This window comes from Tyto alba, unplaced genomic scaffold (assembly GCF_018691265.1).
Source record: "Tyto alba isolate M040663 unplaced genomic scaffold, T.alba_DEE_v4.0 Super-Scaffold_1, whole genome shotgun sequence".
NCBI lineage: Eukaryota > Metazoa > Chordata > Aves > Strigiformes > Tytonidae > Tyto > Tyto alba.
The window spans coordinates 36,256,873-36,281,850 of record NW_024881261.1 but is presented as its reverse complement, the minus strand read 5'-3'; the positions used below and the strand labels follow the sequence as shown (position 1 = coordinate 36,281,850).

At 41.3% G+C, this 24,978-nt stretch overlaps 1 protein-coding gene across 5 annotated transcripts; it reads right to left on the bottom strand.

Annotated features, from left to right (window-relative positions):
• Nucleotides 1–1,804: 1,804 nt before the first annotated feature.
• Nucleotides 1,805–23,770, bottom strand: SIRT1 (sirtuin 1). Of its 5 annotated transcripts, XR_006165024.1 has the most exons (10): nucleotides 23,251–23,770; nucleotides 20,504–20,620; nucleotides 18,875–19,116; nucleotides 17,253–17,405; nucleotides 14,401–14,548; nucleotides 11,092–11,171; nucleotides 6,679–6,865; nucleotides 4,813–5,373; nucleotides 4,204–4,496; nucleotides 3,864–3,896 (listed from the first exon to the last, which is right to left on the bottom strand). XR_006165024.1 is itself a non-coding variant. In XM_042789511.1 (9 exons), exons 1-9 carry the CDS (start codon nucleotides 23,738–23,740, stop codon nucleotides 3,574–3,576), a joined length of 2,301 nt encoding a protein of 766 aa, XP_042645445.1. In that variant the 5' UTR covers nucleotides 23,741–23,770; the 3' UTR covers nucleotides 1,805–3,573. The 5 variants fall into 5 exon arrangements, 4 of the variants coding, with proteins under 4 accessions (XP_042645445.1, XP_042645470.1, XP_042645448.1 ...); XM_042789511.1 differs by lacking the exon at nucleotides 4,204–4,496 and having other exon boundaries at nucleotides 1,805–3,896; XM_042789514.1 differs by having other exon boundaries at nucleotides 3,785–4,496.
• Between the last annotated feature and the right edge of the window lie 1,208 nt (nucleotides 23,771–24,978).

Sequence of the window (24,978 nt, the reverse complement as noted above, 5' to 3'; positions counted from 1 at the left end):
CACCTGAATTTGCCCAACTGCTTTTTGAGGCCACTTTGAGCTCCCGCAGCGTCCTACAGCAGCGAGTTCCACAGTTCATGGTTCACTTCGCTGCCTCTGCTTTTCTGCATCTTCAGCCGAGGGGCCCTCAGGCCTTGTGCTGGGAGAGTAAACAAACTCTTTTCCCTTCATGCACCATTATTATTATTATTACTTTTCCTACTGAGTCCTAGCAGCATGTGTGTTTTCTTAAAACTGCTGAGCAAAGAGTGACTATACTAAGGATACTGTTAAGGCTTCATGACTTCTCTTGTTGAGTTGTAGCTAGTTTAGAACCTGTTGTTACATAGACATGGCCAATTGTTTTAACCTGTAATTCTGCATTGTGAAATGGATTTTATTCTCCGCTCACTCTGTAGCTCAGTATATTATGCAAATAATTGCAGCTGTCTTTGGATTTGACCATTCTGGTTTGGTATTTAAGCGTAGATAGTGAACTTGAGGTACTAAACTGCATGTTTCTTCTTCTCAAACTTTTAAAAATTTTTCAGTTTGATTCTGAATGCTGGTTTCATTCAAATTTTGTACTCTTATAGCCACTCCCAACTGGATGTTGTTTGACACTGTGCTGCCATGCCTTTAAAAACATGTATTTTCCATAATCAGAAAGAGTAATTAAAAATGTGATGGATTCAAGATTGACCCATACAGAATACATGGCCATTAAGAAAAAATTCTGACAAGATTTGTAATTATGAACTTTTACATCACTTGAAATACTTTTGCAAGGTCATTATTGTGTCTAGTGCATCAAAATAGGCTGAAAAGGGGCTGGAGAATGGCACCATCTTATTAAACAAATGCTTGCACTTTGCTTTTTTCAGTACACCTATTTAATATCACTACTAAAAGAGTTAAGATGTTTTGATAGGGTAGTAATGCAAATTATGAGAAAATTAAGTAATCTCCCTTTTTGAGATTGTATGAATTACAGCTGGAACTGAGTGTGCTTTGATAGGGAAACATAAGTGTAAAAAATTCATAGTATTTTTAATACTTTATTTCGTATCATCTCAAGTGTGTAAGTTTGATCATTCTGTTTGGCCTACTACAACTGTAATTTGTATTTGAGGGATGGTGGTTTGGAAGTGCACCAGAATCACCAAAACAGTAAGGAGTGACAGAGCACAAACCCACTTACAGTGGGCACTGGCCCTTGAGGGGGAGCAGGAGTGGTGGGTCGTTGCTGTATGGGGGGGGGGGGGGGGGGGGGTCGGTAGAGCTGCAGCCCCCCAGGAAGCCCGGGACAAAGGGGAGCCTGCCCCAGCCCGGGGGGGGCACAACCCCCACCCACAGGGAGCCGGGAGGGGCCTGTTGGTGTCACCTGTGTGAGTACAAAATGTGTGGGGGGGGTGCAGGTTCCTTAGGGGAAGCTTCTCCTAGATGTGGCTGCTGAGGTGGAAGCACGGAAGGTGAAGGCAGCTTTGGGCTGGGTAGAGAAAGGGCGGCAGAAGCGCGAGGCAGAGGAACAGCCACAGAGATACACTCCTGTTCAGCCAGTACTGCTAAGGTTAACGTAGGATTTGAAAGGAGAAACGTAGTTTTGTGAAGGACAAAGCTGCGCTGTGCTTTAGGAGGTCGTTTTACCAAAGACAGTGCAGAGCAGCTTCATTCAGGATTTTTTTTTTTTTTTCCCCCAAGGGGATGAACGGAAAAAACCAATTTACTGTGTAATGCCTTACATCAGCTAGTGTATATCTTGACTTTATGGGGCATCTTTTCTTACGGTTTTAAGATCTAACTAGAAATTAACAGAAACCAGAAATCAAATGACAGTTTTAATAGACTTTAGAACAGAGTGTACAAGTATAAAACACTGGTTTTGTATTTCAAAAGTTGCAGGAAGAGAGCCAGTCATTTTAAACAGTCTTCTACAAAACATATGCCAGTAGATTACATAAAAGACACTATATACAATATAAAAGAGCAGAAAACAATCCTCACTGTAAAAATAATTTAAAACAAAGTATTTCAATTTAAAATATCTCCTATAGCACAAACTAATACATTGTGACATGCAAGTGAAAACTAAACATATTGCATTCTTTAGTGTAGCCAAATAAGAGCTGTATTAAATTTGAACAGTGAGACAACATGCCAACACTTTCTGATGAATACAGGAGGCTGTTCGTAAATATTTATTAACTGATGTATCTTATGTTCAAAGAACAGCTACTACACATCTTCCAAAATGTAATAAATATTAAAGCAAAGTATATGAATAATCTACATCGTAGAGTTCGTTTGGGCCAATGTTGAAAAAGTGGTTTTTAGAAAAATGCCGTTTCACTTACTACTGCACTGTGCAATTTCACAAAATAGTTCTAAAGGCTTGGAAACAATCTGCACTTGAAAATTTGCAACATCCAGTTTTAAGGCAGCCTAGCACTTGAATCTACAAGGTAATAATTTGAGTAGCTGCTTTGCTTTTAATACGCACGGTGGAGCTGGCAGGTTGAAAATGATTTTTCCCAACCTGAGACACGACCTCAAACCAGTGTGCTTCCAGGTGAGGTTATTAATCTGCGTGTCATCCACACAGCAGTGGATCAGCAGAGGCCCTCGCTATCTCAGTTAGTTTCTCCTGGTTTTGTTGCATCAGTAAGTACAAAGAGCTTATTTTTTTGCACCTTCTCACATGCTGCTAGGAACACTGTTCTGAACTCAGCCTCGCTTCCACATCAGAGCCGTGGTAATTTATCTCAGATGCTATTTTTAATGCAAGCTGCACTATATTTGACTTTTGTATGCCACGTGAAAAACTTCTACCGCGGGGGATCCATTTTGTTTAAAATGCCAGTACTCTAACTGCTAGGGAGCCAATGTCAACATTGCTTCATGTCCACAGGAAGTATTCAACTCCGTAGCCTAAGCATTTTCACAGCACTTCTTGATCAGCCTACAAAACACAGGATTTCTCAAGTGCTCACTGCCTTGTTTCCATTTAACTATCTACTCACATTTAAGTATGTCTCAACCATACGACGTAACTGTTAAAGCAAAAAATTAGCTGCCACAGTAGGTCTTAGAAAATGCCAGTGTTTAATGACAGACTAGGCGAGAATGAAAGGTTTAGCAGAAGCATAAGGTTTTAAATAAACCAAACTGTTACACAGCAAGAGGTGTGAAAATACCAGTCTTTGGTCTAAATTAGCTGTTCCCTTTATATTAGTTTAACATTCCAATGGCTTTTTCAAAACTGTTTAAAAACAATATAAGCTGAAATTCATTAAGCAAAAATATGTATTATATACACGGATGCCTGATCAGACAGATGAACTTAAAAGTGAACATAGTGACAATTGTTTAGATAGTCCTAGTACCTTGAAAATAAAAGATGAGTTAGTGTTGAGTGCGCAGTAATAGAATTTTATTGAAAAAGGTAAAAAACTAAGCATGAAAATCTGTTTTAGTTATTTATAAACACTAGATCCTTATGTTTTTGTTGCTCTAAGTTCAGACGTAAACATTCATTCTGACATGCCAAAGCTCCTAATGCTGGTGGAAAGTTCCTGTAACCAGTCACTGATCGCTTTACAACTTGTTGCTTGGATGATCAGTCCCTGCAGCTTCATTTGTATAAGCTGATTCGTCAGCTGCTGCTTCATCTTGTTCAACTCCATCTTCCCCGAAACCAGGTTCCTCTTCCCTTTCAGGAGCATCCTCATCCTCTATGCCATTGTAAAACTCTTCGATCTCACTCTCATCCTCCACATCTAAGCTCTGACTACGACACGAACCACTTTCGCTACTACTCCCGCAAGAGCTAGAAGATATGATATCATCTTCAGAATCTGAGTATACCTCAGCCCCATGGAAAATATAGCGATTTGGTGGTAAAAATAGATACTGAGTACCTGAAACAGAATTTCACAAGTCAAGAAAAGGCTAAAATAAATGATGCATACAAGACCTTGCAGACTTCTGGTTAGAAGGCACCTGCGCAGATGCATTTTCAACAGTGGAACTTAACTGGCAAATCCACTTACATTAGAAATGCCTTTGTTTCAATTTATGTGTATTTATTATGAGGCACAAAACAAATGCTGCAGGGGAAAGCTCAGCATTCCTTCCCCCTCCCTTTGACACAAAAGAGCATTTAAACTTCAGTGTTTAGCAGCTTTTTTTCATTGGTTCATGTACTCACAGCTGGATTCCCATTACCTGCAACAGAACCAGACCCCAGTGCACAGGGTCTCTGACTAAGTTTAAAAACAGCTTTGGAAAGTTGCAATTTTAAGAGCTGGTTCTTCAGCCACACTCATGTTCTGGTGTGGTAAGTGCTTACATCAGTTACGAGGCTGCCTGCTGGAAGGCTTCCGTGGAATGTCTACAGTTTCCTTCACACTGTGCCTGGCTCCAGCTGTGAGATTCACTTTTCAACTCCTATCACGACTTCATCTTTCAGTTCTACTGCCATACCAAATTATGACCTAGTGAGACCAGCTTCTTAACACCTGTGGATCAAACTAATTTTCTGAAAATGTTAGAAACTGATTTATTCCTTTATACCTACATTCAAACTTCTAACTTTTGATCTTTTTAGGGAGTATGTAATCACCTATTATAAAACCTATTACAGACTAGAAACACAATTGCCTATGAGCCTTCCCCAAAAGAAATAAATAATTATGAGTTATGTAGACACTTGTCTGAACAAAATTAAGGACCAAAACCCCCAGCTTCCCTCAGGGGTAACTTATTGCTTTAAAGAAGTCTAGAATAAACATCTTGGCCAAAAAATGCAAAATATTGAAATGAGTTAACACTTACCATCCAGCCTTTTGCTAATCTGTTCTTTTGCAGATCTGTTTACCCAGCACTTCTTCAGTATTTCATTTTTTTCTTTATTTTCACCATTGTTAGATCCATTTTCCTTCATTGTTTCAGAGTTCATTAGCTCCCTAGTAGGATTTTCAGGGCTTTCTGACGATGTCTGTGTGGCCTGAAGCTTTTCCTCTGTGCAGGTCCCTTTAGTTTCTGAGGCAGGATCACAGTTTTCTACCTTACATTCAGCTGGCTGTTCTGAAGCCACCGCCGAAGCATCTGGTGGAGTCATTCTTTCTGGTGAACTAGAGTCTTCTGAAATGTTTAGAGGGGTAGGCGGGAGCTCGGATGAGAGCATTTCGAGCTCCTTGTGCGTTCGCGGAGGCTTTTCTGTTATTTCTGAAAGTTTCACCGAGTTGTAGCAAAGTTTTGTATATTCGCTACCTAGCCTTTGACATAATTCATTAATAATAACATCACAGTCTCCAAGAAGCTCCACATCAAAGTGTAGATGAGGCAAAGGTTCCCTATTAATTAAGATCTGAGGCACTTCATGGGGGATGGAACCTATATATAGAAAAGATAATTCAAAGGTAGTCGCTTCAGTTTTACTTTCAGAGAGATCTGCTTGCAAAGCTTGATTTCTTTTCATAACTTCACTTGAAACAAGACCAGACAGATCAGGAAAAGACAAGCGAATCTCAAATGTAACAACAGCAGTTTGAGGTGCTGTCTGCTGTAGCCTATCTAGACTTTTCTTCCACATTTTTTCCAGTATAAAGGGTTCCTCTACTCAATTACCAAGAAACATATAAACAGAAATACTGACTACAGCAATGTTTGGTCAACTGTTTAAAAGATTATTCAAATTAGTACTATAATTTCTTAAACAACTGTTGATTTTGTGCATTCGTTTTAGGTCAAAATATTTCCAGGTACAATCCACCCCGCAGTGGGTTGCTCTACCCCTTTCTGATATCTGAGCTTCCAAAAGCACCAGTTTGGTAACCTAGCATTGAGTCCACAGGTAACTAACAAATGAAATCCAGTTCTAGGACACAAAAGGAGCAATGGTTTGCATAGTGGATCCTAACTTTCTAGTTCTCGTGCATTTCCCTTCAGCCTGAACACCAGGCTCTGCCTCTTTTATAGCGAAGAGGACGTGACTGCAAAGGCCATGGATGCAATACTGTTCCCAGCTAATAGCCGATACTAAGCACATATCCTTCTCAGGCTGACAGGTGAAGAGAATTTCTTTAGTACCAGTAAGTCTTGCACTCAGTAGACAAATAAATCACCTGTCCTGGTATTTTCTCAGGCCTCCTGAAGGGCATTTTTCTATGACATATACTAGCAGAGATGTTTTTCCACATTACTTTTAAAAGCTAAGGATCCGAATGGTGGCACACTATATAATGCCCATTTAGTATTAAGTACTGACTTTAAAATAAGCTACGACTCCAACAGCTGATGTACTTACTTGATCTGGTTTTTTGATACTACATTTATCTTTTTAAAGATGATTCCTTCCTAAATCTTTCCAGTAACTCTGAAAGCATATTGCAAGGTGGGAGAGAAATTAATTGAATCTCAGAACAAAGTAATTCAAGTTTTAGAAGAGTAGTTTTTCAGATTATCATTTCATTATCTTGAGATCTGCCTGGAGTGGAGAAAAAGCACTTAGAATTTGTTACTTTCTCTACCTTGCATTCCGACTGTACATAGGCAATCAGTTTTCATCTTAGAAAACTAGATGCTTCATCTAGTTTCTTCACTAAATCAAGCCAAAAGTATTTCTTAGAGCTCTTAACTGAGAATTTCGCTTTTGATCCAAATTTTTGGAAGAAAATACTGCCAGAGGTAACCACTTACTTGGAATCAATGCTACCGGTCTTACTTTCAGTGAAGACCCAATGACAATAAGGAGATCAACTTCATTTTTGTCGTACTTCATGGCGCGATGGAACTGCTCAGGTAAGTTCTCCCCAAAGAACACTATGTCTGGCTTCATGATAGCGAGCGGTTCATCAGGTGGACATCTGGGACATCTAGGTACAACCTGCATTAGAACAGCTTCTGTTACTGCCATTCAAGGCTGCACCCTGGAGAACCTCAGATTTTAGCAATTCACAGTGACTTCTTTTGGCAAAAGACTAGGAAGTATCAGTGATATCTCCTCGTTTCATTTTTCTGTGGATATACAGACATTTCTTACTCTAGCCTGCAGCAACTGCACACGGAAATAGAACTACAGCAGGAATAAAGAGAGAGTCCTCTTAAGTAAAAAGGGAGAAACCATGCAGATCTACGCCACAGTTCTTACCTGACAACTAAGCCAAAGTCCAGAAGTCATGCTCAGCACTGAGTAATTACCTCCTATTTGATAGGAATATATTATTCTTGGTTTCATCAGAGCAAAAACTTAAGATTTTGCTGTCAGCTTCCATTACAGGAACTGATATAAACCCCTTCCTCATCAAGGACTATATTGTAGAGCTTTACCTCTCTACTTTCTCCTCTCTTCCAAGAGGGAGGGTAAGAGTGTTACATGCATAAAGCAACATGGCACTGTAGCAGGTGACTAGTAAAAACGCATACAGGACAAGAACACAGGAATGACGTTTGGTCTCTATTTTAAACTTTTCTAATTCCTCCAGAAACAGAGCAGAACCCTTGTTCACTAAAAAAAAGTGGATTAGAGTTACATTTGTGAAGAAGTAGACTCCCTTTCCTCCTGAAAACAGAGGATTTTCTGATCTCTGGAACCTCTTTCAACTCTTCCCTATCTTAAGACTATTTCAGAGAGAAGAAAAGCAAGGTGAGCAGTATGTGTACAGGCAGTTCTTCAATTACTACTGAGCAATTTTTCTTTCAAATAGTTCAGGTCTTCTCAGCTGCAGTGTTAAAATACAGTACTTCTGAATAAATCTAAAGAGCTAAATGTAGCTGCAATCCTATAGCAGTCATCACAAACAAATTAGTGTTATATAAAGGTGCAGAGATGTCTATTATCTATTTTTATAGGAAAATATATGAAAAATGACATTTGAATGCATAGCAACTCCCTCTTGTACAGAGAACACGTGCAGAAAAAAATAATACAGAACTTAGAAAGCTTCAGTCAAACAACTACTTTACACATGCCTGCAGCAGAACGAAAGACAGTTCTTTCCAAATAAGAAAACATCACAAGTAAAAGGCCTTCCTCTAGTGTCAGGGGACCTTTCCCAAAAATTTTAAGTGTTTGATCAAAGAATCCAATCCTCCTTTGAAGAAAACCTTGTGGAGGGATGCACTAGCAGCAATACAGCACAAGAACTAGGAAGAGGTACTGAGAAAACCTTCACCGTATACCCAAGGTAAAGAACATCTAGTAACCCCACGCTATCAGGAACCAACTAAAGAATTCCCCAAAATGGAGGATGGGTAGAATGAATCTTGAACTTTTTCCTCAGATATTTACATCCTAGAAAAAGAGCTCACAACACACAAACAGCTCAAACTTTTCCGAGCCTTTTTACCCTGCTGTCTCTTCTGTTGATGTTAGGGATGCCGTCGCACTTTCAGTTGGAAGCTTAAGGAGGGAAAATAATTTGCTCTGTATTAGGAAGAAGACGAAATTAAGACCTCTAACTTTTGGTTTAAAGAGATCAAGTAATATTAACTCTTTCCATCATTTCTCACAAGAAGTCCAATGACTTGTGATGTAGTAGATCTCTGTAGAGCAACTGATGTCCCTATCCAAGTCATCTGAGTCACTGTAATGGGCCCATAAACGCGTTTCAACACTACACTACTCACCAGCTTCTCTGCTAATCCTCAGAAAGGTCGTCAGTAAGGGGGAAGATCTATTCCAAGAGCTGAAATTGATACCAAGAAGTTAAAGCTAGATAATTGGCCAGTCAATTGCCTAGGGTCCTCTTCCCTCCAGAAGCAGCACTCCCCCAAAACCCCACCACCTCTGCTGATGTATTTGTCTAATGAAAGAGAAATGGAATTTCTCATTGATGTTATCCATATATCAAAAACAAGATTAGTAAAGATTATGTTGGCTTAAGAACGTCCAAGAACTGGAGCATGTTTTTCATGGGTCTTTTCTTCCTAAATCTGAGACCCTTCCACTTTTTCTTGAAGCTGCCTAAAAGTGTCAAAAGCAAAGTAACTTTTGGAAATGACTGACAGTTGTTTTAATCAGAAGTTCTGTGTGTGATTTAGAACTGCTGCTGCTTCTTCTCCAGAAGAATTGTTGGGTACAGCAACCAAGAGAAAGAATCTCGCTACAGGGAACCAGCATGTTGTCTTGGAAGTGGCAAAAGAATCAAGAGCAGCAACAAGAAGTCAGTAGTTTTCTAAACAGATGATCTCAAACAATTCTCAGTTTACAGTATGTTGAAAGGAAATCCTGGCAGAAAGATGCCAGATAGACTGTTCCTTGTGAAGCACTTACGACCATCAGGGGATGGACCAGAGCACAGGAAAGGTAGTATTTTTAGGGAAAACTAAGAACCTGGAGCCACGTATAACTGAACTTTCAAGTAGTGGAGACCAGCAGAGACTAGAAGCTGGACTCTATTGGGACCCAGGTGCCAAAACCAGTTTTGTGAAGGAGGACTTCTTAGAAAACAAAGCTGCTGAAATGGACACTGTTTTGTTTCATAAGTACAGAAAAGGTTTCTTGTAGTATTTAAAGAACCAAATTCTATATTCTAGAGAGGCAACAGAAAAAGAAACAGCATAGCACTGGTTAGGGAAATGCAGGCTACGATATAAAGATGACGGCAGATAGAATAATTATTTTCAGGCATAAAAGAGGAAGGATGTGTTTTCTTTCAATAGCTCTCTCTCTTGTTGTGTGAAATCGTATTTGACAATAACCATATTTATTTTGCATTATGAAAATAATTCAGTATTACAGGTAGGGCCTGCCCTAGGAAGATACACCTGGCAACAGTACTGTAAGATTAGGGCTGAGAGACTGAGTGTAGAAAGCTCCTTCAGTCTCGCCTTGGGAGTAAGAACCCTCTTTGTTCTCATTATGCAGACATATTGCTACAGGCTGCTTCTCTCCACTTCCCCACGTTTCCATTATCGACCACCAGCAGGGAGGGGCCATCAGGGCACAAGTTTGGTTCAGTATATGAGCATACAATGATTACAGTGTTGTTAGGAAAAGGAGACCTGACCATTAATAACCAAAACAGAAAATTACAACATGCTTAGGAAGGTTGATTAGAAGGAAGAAAACCTAAACTCCAGCCATCTGGTTTTGAAGGCAAAGGACCAGCACTCATCTGTAAGATAGAAAGTTCTCAAAAATAATAATAGCAAAGTAAACCTGATTTCACATTCAGTATTTTCAGTCTTACAAAGATTCAGGCTCATGAGATTCCTATTTCTTAAAGCTTTGACTCAAACATTTCTTCTAAAAGGCTTTCATCAAGTTCCATTTCAGAGGTAATACCTGAAAGATTTACATCCCTTCCATGTCTCATTTAAAGTGGCAACTGTGGGCTCTAAGCACTTATCAAAAACACATGAGCCTGCAGAAAAAGTCCCCTTCCATTTGTATAGACGCGCTCTTTCTGATCAGAGAATCATCATCTCTTTTCCTTCAAAAGAAGGGGAAGAGGAGCAAAGGGGGTCTTGCCAAGCCAAAGGTTCATCTGCTCTGACAGAGCAGGACTAACTCCTGCCTTGGCCCTGGGGCGCTTCACACCCAGATGTGGGGAGTTCAGGATATGGAATAGTTCAGAAGTCCTAGAAAGCAACGTCCAGCATATCATTTGATCCACTTCCCTGCTCAGAGGCTGCTCTGTACTTAGCAATATCTCCATGTACCAGCTACTGTTTAAACACATTTTTAACGCAGGTAAATGCTCAAAGAGTGACCAATGTTATAAATAGGTAAGAATGCTTTCTCAGTGTGACTGTGGGTTCAGATTAACATAAAACACGAATAAATCCAACTTTCTACTTACCATTTTTTAACCTCTACTTTTCTCAGAGGTACCATTAAATATGAACTCTTACGGTTTTGTTCTGCTTTTTGCCATTACCTAATTTTTGCAATATAGTATTTGAGTATGCTTTTAAATACTAGAGGAAATGCTAAAAATGCAGATAGGCACTTTTATGAAATACATGCAAAGATATGTAGCCTTTTAAAAGCAGATATTTTAAGCAATCCAAGTATGGTGTTTTGGGTTTTGGTTTGGGTTTTTTTCTTTTGTTTTGAGAGAGAATTACTTATTAGAAAGCTGTAGTGAGTTAAAGTAAATTTTTTACCTGATTGAAAATATCTCCTCGAACAACTTCACAATCAACTTTGTATTTACAGATCAGGCAGGAAGCTGTTGCAAAGGAACCTGAGGGGAAAAACCCGTATGGTAGAAGTAAGGATTTTCAGTCATTTGGATTTGGTCGTTTTGCCCAAGCTCTTTTGACACAAAGGCTGTTACGTTGCAGTGCTATAAAAATCAGTCATTAAGAAGTAATGTAAAATTAAGAGAAGATACATAGTACTAAAAGTAGTTCTTCGAGATGTTAGTGGAAATCTTGTTTTAGGAGTAGTGATATACCACATGCATGTCTACACAAATCACATTGTGTCCTCTCATTCCCCCCAATCTGTGCAAGCATATGGAAGGAGGGGGGAACATAACCTTCCCTTTTCCCCTTTACACAACTGACGGTGCCAGCAGCTCTGCAAACAGCAGCAGAACATGAACCTGAATGAACTCAAGAAACCGTATGTCAAAATAACTAAGAATATGCATTAGTGAAGATTTCACTATAGGCAACTAAATAGCAGTACTGTTCCTTTCAGCAGAAGTGAGAAGTTACAGCTACCTTGTTCTAACTGAAATACTGCTCTGAACTTGGTATCCAGCTCAGATACTGCGTTTCTTATTTACCAAAACCATGTAAAGTTTGTTGCTCCGCTTGGCTGCTCTAACTGGCCTGTTTCTGAAGCAGCTGAAGGTGATGCCCGTGTATCTGGTAGAGCATTCGTGTCTGTCTGTCTGAAAGGAAAGCTTATCTGGTGGCTAACACACACATGCAAATACAGTGTTGAGGTCTTTGGGGCAAACGAGTGGCCTTTTGGTGTGCATACGTCCAGGAGAGATACACCTACAAGGCCTTTTAACTGTGGAAGGAATAATGCTAGAAGCTGACGGAATGATGAAGAGTAAAGTAGAGAAATTGACAGATTTTCTCCTAATCTTGAAATAAGCAGTTAAAAAAATAAAATAATTGGCATTCTTTGCTTCTGCATTGGAACATGTCACTCATACAACTAAAGTCTGGAGCTCTGCAATTCCTAATGGTGATATGAGGGCAGTAAGAAAAACCTGTAACCGAGAAATGTACAGGGGGGTACAAAAGTCTCTCTTCAAAACGAAACTTTTAGAACCGTTAAGATGTTGAAAGCTTTTCAGAAGCTAGGAACAGCTAAAAACCTCTGGTACCAAAACTTTATCTGGAATATTTTAAGCCACGCAAACCCATGTTTTCTGCTCATAACCTGCACAGAGCAGCCAGCCAACACTGACTCCGCTAAATGAAGGGATTCTGGGGCTAAGTACAACACCAAAATATGCTTTGGGGCTGTTGTATCTGGGTAAAACAAAGAAAGTGAAAGCTCATAAAACCTTGAAGCAGATCATTTATGAACAACAGGCAGTTCAGGTCTGCTAATCACTGCTGGCGTGGACACCGCACAGCTTCTGAAACGCTTGCTCAGCATTGCAATTCCCAGAACCTTGAGGGATTCCAAAGACTACAGGAAGTATGACAGTTACTTGCTCATTTGTTTATAGTAATAATTTAGGCCTTTAACACAGTGTGTTAGGGACATGTCTGTCAGGCTAGCAGACCTAACCCTGTCTAAGGCACCTGTTGCTACCTACTTGCACCTCTATTATGTGAGTTATTTTTTAGATCAGAAGGACTTGACCAAGCAGTTATGCTGCCCCATGCATGAGGTGTGTGTAGTCACCCGGCTGCTGCCCCGATCATTCAGCTACAGCAACGGCAAGGAATATGATCTAATTCCAGACAAGTTGCTTGAATTTGATAGAAATTTTAAATTCAGAAAATGCATCTAAGATACAGTAGTTTTCATAGTAGCAACTTTACTGTAGGTCTGCAGTGTGAAATGGGTTCAGAGGGTCATAGATGAACTCCCCAAACCATTACAAGGTTCTTTGCCATTTGGCACACTGATGATTAACTTGCCATTGTCACAGCTAGACAAAAAAGAGAATAAATACAGCAGCATGAACAGAGTTTCAGTTTCTCTTTAGCCACTACCATTAGCCAACAAGCATTTGTCAAAGAGCAGCATAACTATATGTCAGATAAGGCCTGAGGTGCTAAATACAACCTTTGCTAATTTCCAAAGGCCCCAAAATCTCAAAGTCCATAGAGTGTTTTTTAAAGAATCTTTTTAATTTAAAATCAACTTACGCAGGACATACAGTAAAGATGGTCTGAAATCTAATTACTGTAGTGTGCAACTGAAAAAATGGGAAGCTTGACTGTGGCAGTGATGTGCAAAACCACAAACATGTAAGAAGTTAATGACACATAGCTCATTCGGAATGACAACCAAAAGAAAACGCGTGATACACTAAGGACAAACGGAAACTAGCACTAGATGTGGATTATTCAGCAGGTAGGATTCTACTGTGTGCCATTCAGTCACCATGACAGAGCACCATGTTTGCTCTGTCTGAAGAAAGAAAATTGATGAATCTAGCACTGAACTAAGCTTAGCAGATAAAGAAACCAAGTGAGTTTGGTCCCTGGCAAAGGTGGAATTAAATAGACATGTCTTCCAAACATGCCAACACTGCTTTTAAACAATTTATTTGCCAGAAGTCTACTAAATGATCCAAACGTGCACTTTAAGAACTAATTTTCTGTGACCTTTCCTTGAAAATGAATCCTTGGACTTTCAGCTTGACATCTGCAAGTCCTTGGAAGGGGAAAGCATATCAAGCCACTAATTAAGAGATTCTACTTAATTTGGTATCATAATTTCAAAATGTGTGTAACACTGTAATAAAACGACCTTCAGTTCAACTGAACTGGTGATTAATCCACAATATTTTATACATGAAGTGAAGGCACTGAAGTATCAGGATATTTTAAGATATCAATGCAACATAACCTAAACAAAGAATCCAGTAACAGCCAAATTCCATTTCTTTGATAGACAGTGAGAGGGACCTGTGAAAAGACTGATTTCCACACTATCTTACCATACATGAATATAAAGAAGAACCAAATACATTTTAAAAGTTAAGGTCTAAGCTTGTGTGAAGAGGGTGTGGATCTTCACCGATACACAAAGACCACCATTCATCAAGCATAATTTCTGAAACAAGCATTTCCACTTGAAGCACGTTGGATTTAAGTACTTAAACTACCTAAGAAAAATATGCAACATTTTAAAAGCAGAATATTTGTTGCCAAGAGATACGAATTCAAGAAAAATAATAATAATTAATTCCAATAGCAATTCCCTAGTCACATGCACAAGGAAAAATCATTCCTACATATAAGAAAAATGAAACTAAAACCACTAACCATGACACTGTATTATCCTTTGGATTCCTGCAACCTGTTCCAATGTGTCTATGTTCTGAGTATAGTTGCGAAGTAGTTTTCCTTCTTTATCCATCAAAGCTATGAACTTGTGACAGAGAGATGGCTGGAATTGTCCTGGATAGATTTCCTAGGGAATTCAGAGGTACATTAAAAAGCGTAAATGGACATGTAATGTCTTTATTCCAACTGCAGCAATTCACACAGAGCTAAATATTACAGATAGTGATTATGTCAGCAATTAATGTTATCACTCTTTGCATTTTGCCGTTTCTCTCAGATCCAAGTCTTTTTTCAACAGCTGAGCTTCTGGTCATGTCACGATGAATTGCTCCACACAAGCTGGTATTTTGTTCTTCACACAGCATAAAAGCAAGGTTTTGATTTTTTTTTGTTTGTTTTGAGAATTATGAAATAGGAAAGCTTTTTTTTTCCTTTGTAAGTGTCAAGTAAGCTCAGTATTTGTTATTATAAACACATATGGTTTAACTGCAGTCCGACAAAAATTTCATGAGGATTTTGGATTCTGTTTTTTTTGGTTTGGGATAAGCTTTTTACTCCTCAGCATTATCAGCAGGCGTTCCTAGAAGATGGAAGCCCCGAAAGCAGAATGGCATTGGACATAAAGGGGAAGACAGGTGGTAGTCAGACCAGATTTACCAATTTAGCCAGTTACATCAGTCATCAAGTAAAAAACCACAGGGCTTAGCAGAGCAATTCCACTGTGCCTGATATATGTGCTTAGGTCTTCCATTAGATCAAGGTAGAGGAGGTATGTATATCTAAAGAGAAAATGGAAAAAAATGTAGGCACTTTCGTAGAATGATTTGATGTTTGCCCACAGTGAACAAGGAGCCTGCCAAAAGGAAAAGTGAAATGTGGGCACCCAGCTGAAAGCTTCACACTAGAAACCTCTGTCTAGAGTTGACCACCCCAGTGGGTAGCTCTGGTTGCTGTGCGACGAGGAGGACAGCACCACCAGCCACTCTCTTGCTCAGGAGCACGCACTTAGGGGAGGAACTTGAGTTCCAGACCCTCTGCTCTCCAGTCACTCTCTCACCACTGAACAGCAACTGGGCTCGAGCCTCGCTGTCCCTCTTTTACAGAAAAAGCACAAGAGTTACTGGCCAGAAGAAAGTTAGCAAGGAGGCTGCTGCCTACCTTTACCAGTAGATACTTAAAGTTGAACCAAAAGTTCTAGCACAACAGTGAACAGTTAAATTGATCTTTGTGACCGCTCTGCCTTCAGCTACCATGCAGCCTACTAACAGACAAAAAAGACTCTGAAAGCATTTGTTTTTCCCCAAAATATTTCAAGTTACTCATAATTCTTAGGCTACATGGGTCTTTGGAGTTAAACTGCAGCAATGATCAGTGATTGCTCATAGTGCTATTACCTCGATTATGACTGGCCTGTTACACAGTTATAATCAGATATTCAGGTGGTCCTAACAGCTTTTATATCTTACTCAGAAAAAGCAAGACATGTTCTGCCACTGAGCTCTGCAAATTTATTTCGCTGCTCTTTGCCACTAGAATTATAGAAACTTAAGATTTCATGGAATAAGAAAACAATATGCTGAGCTGATGGACAGAAGAGGAGAACGAGGAGAAAGTATTTTAGTAAAAAAGTATCACTCAAATTGGATTTGCACTATTCTGGTAAAACCTGTGTATAGAAAGGCTTCAGTTAAGTTGGGTTTTTTGTTTGCTATGGGTTTTGAGGGGGTTGGGGTTTTTTTGTTTTGTTGTTTGGTTGGTTTTTTAATATTAAAAAACTGAGTATACTAATGAGCATCAAAATATGTTAGTATCTGGATAGGAGGCTTTCAGAGAGCCAAGCACCTGAAGAATGCATTGCTTTTTCTTTTCCAATCTTTATAACATAGTAGAGCAGTAGTATAAATTGTGAGTGAAGGGAAGAAAGAGTGAATACAACTCGTAGTGGTTGATTTTCACAAGTCCTTACAGGTCCTGCAGTAATTCTTACAATATATTGGGTTTTTTTGTCCTGATGAAATTCCAGACTAGATGCAATTTTTTTTTGGTTTGTTCCTACATATGTCTACAGCTTCTACAATTCCTTCTTGTCTTGAAGATGTACTCCCTGCTTTTTAAACTGTTTAATATTACTAACACCTTCTTGAAAACTGCTGCGTTCTCCCTTTCAAGCGAACACAGTCCCTGCAAAAAGGCTTTAGTTCTCTAAGATATACAGATCCTTGTAACAGCTATATCAAAACCTGAAACAGGAACAGACTTATTAGTTCATGAAACTGCTTTAGTCCTTTTTACTGTAAATACAGTGATAAAAGGTAAATGTACTGTATGGCATCGAAAAGAATGCCACAGTATATAAAATTCCACATTACTCATGTGCTGGCCAAAAGTTTCTTATATTCTTTCATTTTTTCAGCAAAAGTAACAGCAGCTGAGATTACTGAGGTTTGAGCAAATAGCTACAAGTTTTTATTTATTCTCCCTGAAATTAGAGACACTGTCTAGAACTTGTCAGAACAGTAAAAATTATCTTAAAAAAAAAAAAAAAAAAGACTCTTGCTAAGTATTTCTAATAAGGCTAATACATGGTTGCATACAATGACTGAAGTAACACTGAGGATATAAAATTGATACATCGCAGAGACCTGCCCAAGGAGACAGTTATGCCACTGAGGTGTCTCATTCAAGTCAATATTAACATATTTTTCTATCTTGCTTATAAAAGAAGACAAAGATACCACTTTGTTAACAGAATAGTTTTATATCTGATTTATGCATTTTAATATTGTTATCTGTCTTTACTGACAAAGATAAGAACCCTTGGAAAATCATACCTTTGCAAACTTAAAAAATGGCCTGGGATCCTTTCTGAAGTATTCTATATCAAACATTGCTTGAGGATCTGGAAGGTCTGGGAAGTCTACAGCAAGGCGTGCATAGATGCCATCTCTTGATCTAAAGTCAGGTATTCCACAAGACACAGACACCTGAAATATATTTTTGCAATCTGATATAAGTGAAACTACACATTCAGCTATAAAGAGTTGCTATCACACAAACTACTTGGGCAACCACATTTCTATATGCTCACAGTGCTTAGAGACATTAAGAACAAAACTGGGCTGGGTTCTCTGTATTCATTTTTCTTTTTTTTTTTTTTCATTTTTCTTCTTTTTTTTTTGGACCAATATGACAATTCCCAAACCACAAGCAGGAGAAGCAGCACAGAAACAAAGTTTGACAACTGGACAAAAGGAACCTCTTTAGGATATGCTGGACAGGCAGTAATAGGACTCCAGAACTTACTTTTACTACTAGAAGTTTTCTAAGAAGTAAACAAAAATTTGAAATACTGTTGCATTAAATTTGATTAGTAATTCTTCATGCATCTGACAACTTAGGCTTGTTCAAGGTGGTTGATTTTTTTTTTTTTTTTTTTTTTTTACATGCTAACAGTGTCCTGGTTCAGGCTGGAATAGAGCCAGGGCCCACCAGGTTGTCTAAGGAGGGTGGGTGAGCAGGACGTTTAGCTTGCTGACCAGGCTCAAACGATGACACACACTAACAGAAAAGATGCTTGCTTTTGATGAATAAACCCCTTTTGATAAACAAACATTGTTTATCAAAGTATTGTAGTAGTCAGTAAAGACTAAAATTTATTGTCTTAGACTACCCCAAAATATGATGGGAGGAGGAGGAGAAATAGGTGTATGATAGCAATTATAGAAAGAACAAGGTAGGGTAACAGAAGTAGCACTGCTTCTCTTAACAAGCTGATTTGAATTATTCATCGTTTCTGAATGCTGTCACACCCATTGTATATGAACAACAGAAGCAAAAAATAATTGATTTTTGTACTGTCATCTGGAACACAGGCATAAAGCTGCAAATGTACAATGGTTTAAAAATGTTCTTTAGTAAACCAGTGATTAATCTTACTACCATCATAGACTGGCACGTTAAAAGTAAAGTTCAGTCTACTGAAATCTAATCGAACTTTTCTTATAACTCTCCCCCCGCCCCATACTCTTTTCTTTTTGAGTTCTATTCTTCTAGTCCCTCTAGCTCCATCAGGTATTTTAAGAAAGCCACTAACGTTTTGTTAAAAAAATCATTTACCTTTGTTTCAAATGAAAAATGATCAGGATAGAGGATGTTCTGGAACACGCTGATGTGATCTTATTCCATAACTATTTTTCATGGAAGCAACTGTTTAAGAGTTTAAATGTTTAAGAATATTTTCTTACAAGAAGAGATATCTCGTAATTTCCAATTTAAGCTCCAGTCTTGCAGTGTGCATGATTCTAGTGGACAGCAGTGCCTGCTCTTCCCATCTAGCACAATTACTCGATTACAAACATTGCGAGGGTCACATCACCTGCATGCTGCAAAGCACTGGGTAAGTATTTAACCAACTCTTTCTAAATTCTCTCACTGTCATTGCAGCAATACATACCCCAGCTCCAGTCAAGACCATTATTTTTTTGCATTCTTGTAGAAGTTTCACAGCATCATCAATAGTATTAATATCTTTTCGTTTTTTTCTTTTTGGCGGTTCTGAAAGAATGTTTATAACAATTTGCCAGAGCGTCATATCATCCAGTTCAGGTGGAGGGATTGTTTCTGGTAGCAAGTCTTTCAGAATTGTCCGTGGATCTGTACCTAACATGAGATGCTGCTGAACAAAAGTGTAGGGACCTATTAAAAAAAAAAAAAAAAAAAAAAATTAAAACTGAGTCAGCTATTTCAGACGACTATGATCGTCCCATTTATTAATGCTTGCGACTACAATTTCATTAATGCAATTTAATGCTTCACTCATCAAAACCTCTGCATGTTTTGGTCTAAACTCTGAAGTGATAGTATAGCTTGGATTTTTACTTATTTATTATTGGTTTATGTTAACCTATGAAAGATTTCACAGAAGGTTAGTCAAGGTAGAAATCCCATTTCACAGCAAACGTGATGGCTCTTAGAGTTGTACTTATTTAGCAACAAGATTTTCTCAATGTATCTCCATTTTATGGCTTCATTTGTATTTTTCCAACATTTTTAAAGGTATTTACAGTAATAAGTTTTCAGAGACAACAAACATACGCATACTTTCTAGTCATGTTATAAAACATCACTCTAAAGAGACAAACAGGGCCCACCCATCCATGGATTGTTCGTTGTTCTTTTAGTCATCTAACACTAATGATTTCAGACATGACCTCCTAAAGCCACCAAATCAATCTGTCCAGAAACACCTGAGATTAGAGCAGTAGAACAGGTAAATCTTAGGAAGCTAAACTGACTAAGAGGACCCAAATAGCAATCACTGAGGCTAGTTACAGTACATCTAAAGAAAGCAATTGTTAAATGTACCTTTACCCCAAAGGTACCAACAATGATCCTGTAACGAGGGATCAGCAAAGACAACATATGGGCAGATTTTAAGTGGAATATTGTGTTATCCTAATACGCTTTCTTGTTGCCATTCTTATCAATACTGGCAAAATGAATGCAGTGGTATTATCACACCTGTGTGAGACAAAAGACCTGCACCCTGGAAGCCACCGTCCCCCACAGATCACCAGCAACCTTCGCGGTTATCTCGCCTCTGTGCGAGGCAAGAATGTTCCACTGCGCTCCTAACTGCCATGCTTCATCTATCTGTTGCTAATATGCAACATATATGCAGACTGCTGTAACGCCTAGAGCAGTGAGCCCTTCAGATTGGCTAAAATCATACAAGAATCATCTTCTTGTTCCTTAAAGAATGAATACGAAGTAAATAGGCTAGAAATATACCATAAATCTGTTCAATTTACTGAGCCTGTGTGTATGTTTTTAATATGGATCATGGCAGGATTTCTACACAGAAAAAAGACATTGAAAACTTTGCTCAAAATACAGCAAGTTTAAAGAGATTAATTTTTAAACACCTTAAATAACATATAGAATATAGTCAACAACTCTAAGCTGCTCCAAAGCAGTAACGGCCATTTTTTTTTTGCAACAGAAGAAATCATTTGAAGACTGGGAAGAATTAAGTCACTGTTCAAAGGCAAACAGCATCTAAGAATATTACACAGGCTTCTACCTATACGTGGTCTCGGGGTCCAATCACTAGAACTTGCATGTGAGGCTCTGTCATCTTCATCACTGTCACAGGAGTGGAAACCATTGGCTATGATTTCATCACTAAAAAGGAAGTTATCTGCAAAACAGCACAACAATGACAGGTTATACTTGAGCCAAATGGCACAGATACATATTTAAATGTATCACAAAAGCTAAAACTACACGCTTTGATTGCAGTGAATTACAAATAGGCAGTTTTGTCACTTAGACACAGAAAACTTCCAATCTTTTTGAGTTTATAGATACGCTTTCAACCCTTCGGTAGATGTACTGCAGGATTTGCTCTTAATATTGGACTTTGGTGGGCTGGATGTTGACCTTAGTGAAATTTTAATTCTGTAAAGTGTTGGGCATTAAGAATTTTGTATCTTAAAAAACCCAGATGTTTTAAAAGTACAATTAAAAATTAATTTCTCTTACAATTCTCACTTCAGCTCACTGAAAAAAAATGAATGAAAAGGAGCCACCATTTATAGACCAATCTTCGAGTAGGTTTTAAGAGCACTGCATTTTAAAAGAAAACCACAAATAGCCCCTTTGGATACAACCAAGTTACAGAATTTTGGTAGGCTGTTACCTTGCAGCTGAGCTGCAACAGGTGAACACATACACACTGTCATGACATTTCAGTTCTGACAGAAAGTGTGCTATCTTGAACCACCTTTACTAAGTTTCTCTCATCCATTTTACCCTGCAGCTGGGTTTGGCTTAAAGTACCACAGAGTTACTTCAACTCGTGGCCTTAAGCCAGAGTAACTCAATCTAACTTCATCGTGTATCCAGATGAAGGAATCCAAAGAGAGCAAGATACTTGTCTTACAGCATGCATTACTAAGCTAACATTTAAGGGGAAATCTAAATTTTAACCTGAGCAGTTTCTTAGAATTTACATTACTAAACTTTATTGGCTTTATTAGAACTAGACACTGCAACTTAAGTTGTTGAAAATCCAAGACTATGAACAAAGGAGAACAAGTTTTGGTCATGCTCTCTAAAGCAAAGAATCACTATAATAGTTTTCAATCTTTGTTTGAATAAACCCCTACAGCATTTTAGCTAGGTTACTTCACTTTACTCGTAAATTAAGAGCACCACAAAACACCATCATTTTTTATTCAGAGATCGTGTTGTCCTGTTCTTTCCCTTGCTGGCATAAATACTTTATTCTGATTAGAACGGAAGGAGACAGAGGACAGAAGTTTGCTTGTTGTACATGCTCTCTTGTTCTTCTGAGACCACAGGTGCTCACTGACATGGCCATTTCTTAGTATTTATATATTTACAGCATTTCACCTTCATTATGCATGAAGTCAGTAAACATGCTGTGCAAAAAGCATTATGAAGAAGAAAAAAAGGTTGATTAGTACACATAAGTAAGTGTGAAGTGCAAATTTTACTAAAACAACCTTTATGTCCACTGCATACAGAATCAAAGCTTACGTTGTTATAGACTCGCCATGTACAGGTCACACTGTCTGGTGTTTAAGAAACACTGTGACAGATACAAGCAGGCTAAAGTAACAGTTTAAATTGTAACACTCCCTGTGTATGAATTTGATCCCTCAAAGGACTAAAGGGAATGCTTGCCTGAGCTAAACAATCCACAGCAAAACATGCCTGAGGATCTGAGTAACCTGAGGGAAAAGGCTTCATAGAAGGCACTGATAAGAGATCATTAGCTTTACTCTTGTGCTGTTCCAAATAAGTTTTTAAGTACCAGGGCCATTCCAAGCTTATCAGACAGCCCTGTTCCCTTTCGGATTCCTTTTGCACAGGCAGAAATTTTCTGTAGAGATGTACTATGGCGTTAAAGGTAAAATATCTTTAACCGCATTCCAGGACAGAACGTAAAGACTTTACTGGCAGAATGCAGTATCTTATGCCTTTTAAGAAGTCTTTCTGAAGCACTACCTTAAAAAACAAAGCAAACCCAACAAACTTTTAAAACCTATCTGTTTCAATAATGCAGTGCGCAGTACTTTCATACTGATACTGTCCAAACAGTACGCTTCAAACGTGATCTGCAAAGAAACTTATTTGAAGATTATAGTTTAGCGTTGTGCTGCAGTCACCGAAATCTTAACCAAGAACGTAACTTGAAGTTATTTAAAGAATTGTTCAAGACTGCTGGTCCTGTGCATTCTGTGCAAGTTTTCAAGAAGAGGAGATAAAACAATTATCAGGGCAGGAACTGTGAAAAGCAAGCAGGGCTTATGATTTTTCATATTCAGTAACTTGTCGCCAGCAACAGAGCAAACTAAACGTTTTCAGAAACCGGGCAGGAGCCGACCTCTTCTCTACGAGGCTCAGCCCAAGAAACACCAGGCTTTGACAAGGAGCAGTTCGAAGTAGAGCTCTAGGGAAAGGGACGCAGCAGTTCGCTCGAGTTCGCATCGGCCGCCCGGTTCAGGAGGCGAGAGGCGCGCCGCGATGCCTCCGTGCTCCGCCCGCCCCCTCCCCTCCCCGGGCTCCCGCTGCCGGCCCCGGGGCGGCCCCGGGAGAGCCCGGGCGGCGGCCGCGGCGAGGCGCCCGCGGGGAAGCGCCGAGCGGCGGCGCAGGGAGGAGGAAGGAGGGAGGGAAGGAGGGAGGAGGGAGAGGAGGAGGAGGAGGGAGCCCTCCCGGCCGCGGAGGGGGCGGCCCGCGGCCTGTGCCGGCGGCCCGAGCGGGGGAGGGAGCGAAAGGAAAGGAGGGAGGGGTGATCCTCACCGGGATGCAGGGCCGGCGCCTCAGCCGCCCCGTTTGAACACTGCGCCCGCCTGCAGCCAGCGGCCGCCTCCGCCGCGTCTTCACCGGGCGCCGCCTCCGCCCCCTCCCCCCGGCCCCGCTGCCGCGGCTGCGGAGGCGGCTCCGCCCGGGGCAGGCCCCGCAGCCCGGCCCTATTGTCCGCGCCGCTCCACACCGCCGCCTCTTCGTCCTCCTCCTCCTCCTCCTCCTCTTCCTCCTGCTCCTCCGCCCGGCCGCCGCCATCGGCGCTCACGGCCGCCGCCTCGCCCGGCAGCTCCGCCGCCAGAGCGGCGGCGGCGGCGGCGGGCGGCGGCCCCGCGCCGCGCTCCGGGCGTTGGGCGGGCACCGCGCCCCGCCCGCTGCCGTCTTCCGAGTCCAAGCGCTGGCGCTTCAGAGCGGGCTCGGCGCTCTCGGCCCCGGGGCCGCCGCCGCCGTCGCTCGGGCGGAGGAGCGGAGTCTCCTCGTCCGCCATCTTGGAGTAGCAACCGCCGCCCCCCTCACCTCCCGCCCGCGAGCCCGGCGCAGCGCGCAGCAGCGCCTCCGCCACCGCCCCCTCCCCCACCCACCTCACACACACCCCCCCACCCCTCCCCCCCCCGGGGCGGGGGGAGCGATTTAACACTCGGCACGTGACCGCGCCGCCGCCCACGCGGGCGCCCGCCCCGCGGAGGCAGCAACAACAACAAACCGGGTCACGTGAGGGAGGGGGGGGGGAGGAGGAGGCGGGAGCTGCCGCCGCCGTCACGTGACACTCGCGGCCGTCTCAGCCCTCGTGCGGCGGGGTGGTTTCTCGCGCCATGGTGGTTTCTCGTCACGTGGTCTCACCCCCCCCCCTACAACCCCCACCCGCCCCCACTCGCAGCGCGCGCCGTCCCCTCAGGGCAGCGCCGTGGCCCCGGCCCGGCCTCCCCGCCGCCGCCTTTTCTTCTTTTTTTTTTTTTTTTTTTTTTTTTTTTTTTTTTCTTCGCCGCATTGTTCGCGGAAGCGGGGAACCCCGTCCTTGTGGAGCCTGTCCGTGTGTCCGTCCCGGCCTCGGCCCCCTCCTCCACCCCCGAGGCTCACCCCTCAGCGCGCTGCTCCGCTGGGACGCCCCTGGGAAATGGCGGCTCCGGGGTGGTTTCGCGGAACTCGGTGCTCCCCTCGTCAGACGCCCTTGGGGAAACCCTCGGGCCTCTCCGCCGTAGCATTCGGGAGATCAGGCGGGGAACGCGCCTTTCCCGAGGAGCCAGCGGTGCGTGGGGGCACAGGCTTCGCGGGGCAAGCGCACTTGGCAGGGCCGCCGCATCGCTGTGCGGCACCGGGTGAGGTGAAACCCGCCAGGGAGAACTCGGACCGGTCTCCCCGTGAGCCCCTTTGCCAGGCAGGTAGCGTTACCGAGAGCTTCGAGGCGGCTCTTCGTGTTCTGTAAACGTAGAGCTGAGGGTAAGAAGAAGTATTTACAGGATTTTGGCTTCTGCCAGGGACGTTGGCATTGCCCGCCGGCTGCCTGGGAAAGGTTTGGCACCTGCAGGTTGAGCTGTTGATAGGGATGCTTCAGTGTATTACCACGGTACTTGAAATGCTGAGCTACAGGGAGTTTTCGGGAGTGGCTTCAGCACCTGTCATAACAACGGCTCTTTTAAGAATGGAGCCTGTCTTGCCTACAAGAGACCTGATGGCAAATTGCAAGAGTTGGGGTTTGTCCTAATGACATTCACAAATTCACCCTTT

What these genes read in the sequence shown, in the direction of transcription:
- SIRT1 (XM_042789511.1), bottom strand. Translation starts at nt 23,740, where the DNA reads ATGGCGGACGAGGAGACTCCGCTCCTCCGCCCGAGCGACGGCGGCGGC. An exon ending in GGCGCCGGCCCTGCATCCCG is followed by an intron (nt 20,621 to 23,250) that starts GTGAGGATCACC and finishes GCTGTTTTGCAG; the next exon opens with ATAACTTCCTTTTTAGTGAT. An exon ending in TGGTCTTGACTGGAGCTGGG is followed by an intron (nt 17,406 to 18,874) that starts GTATGTATTGCT and finishes AATATATTTCAG; the next exon opens with GTGTCTGTGTCTTGTGGAAT.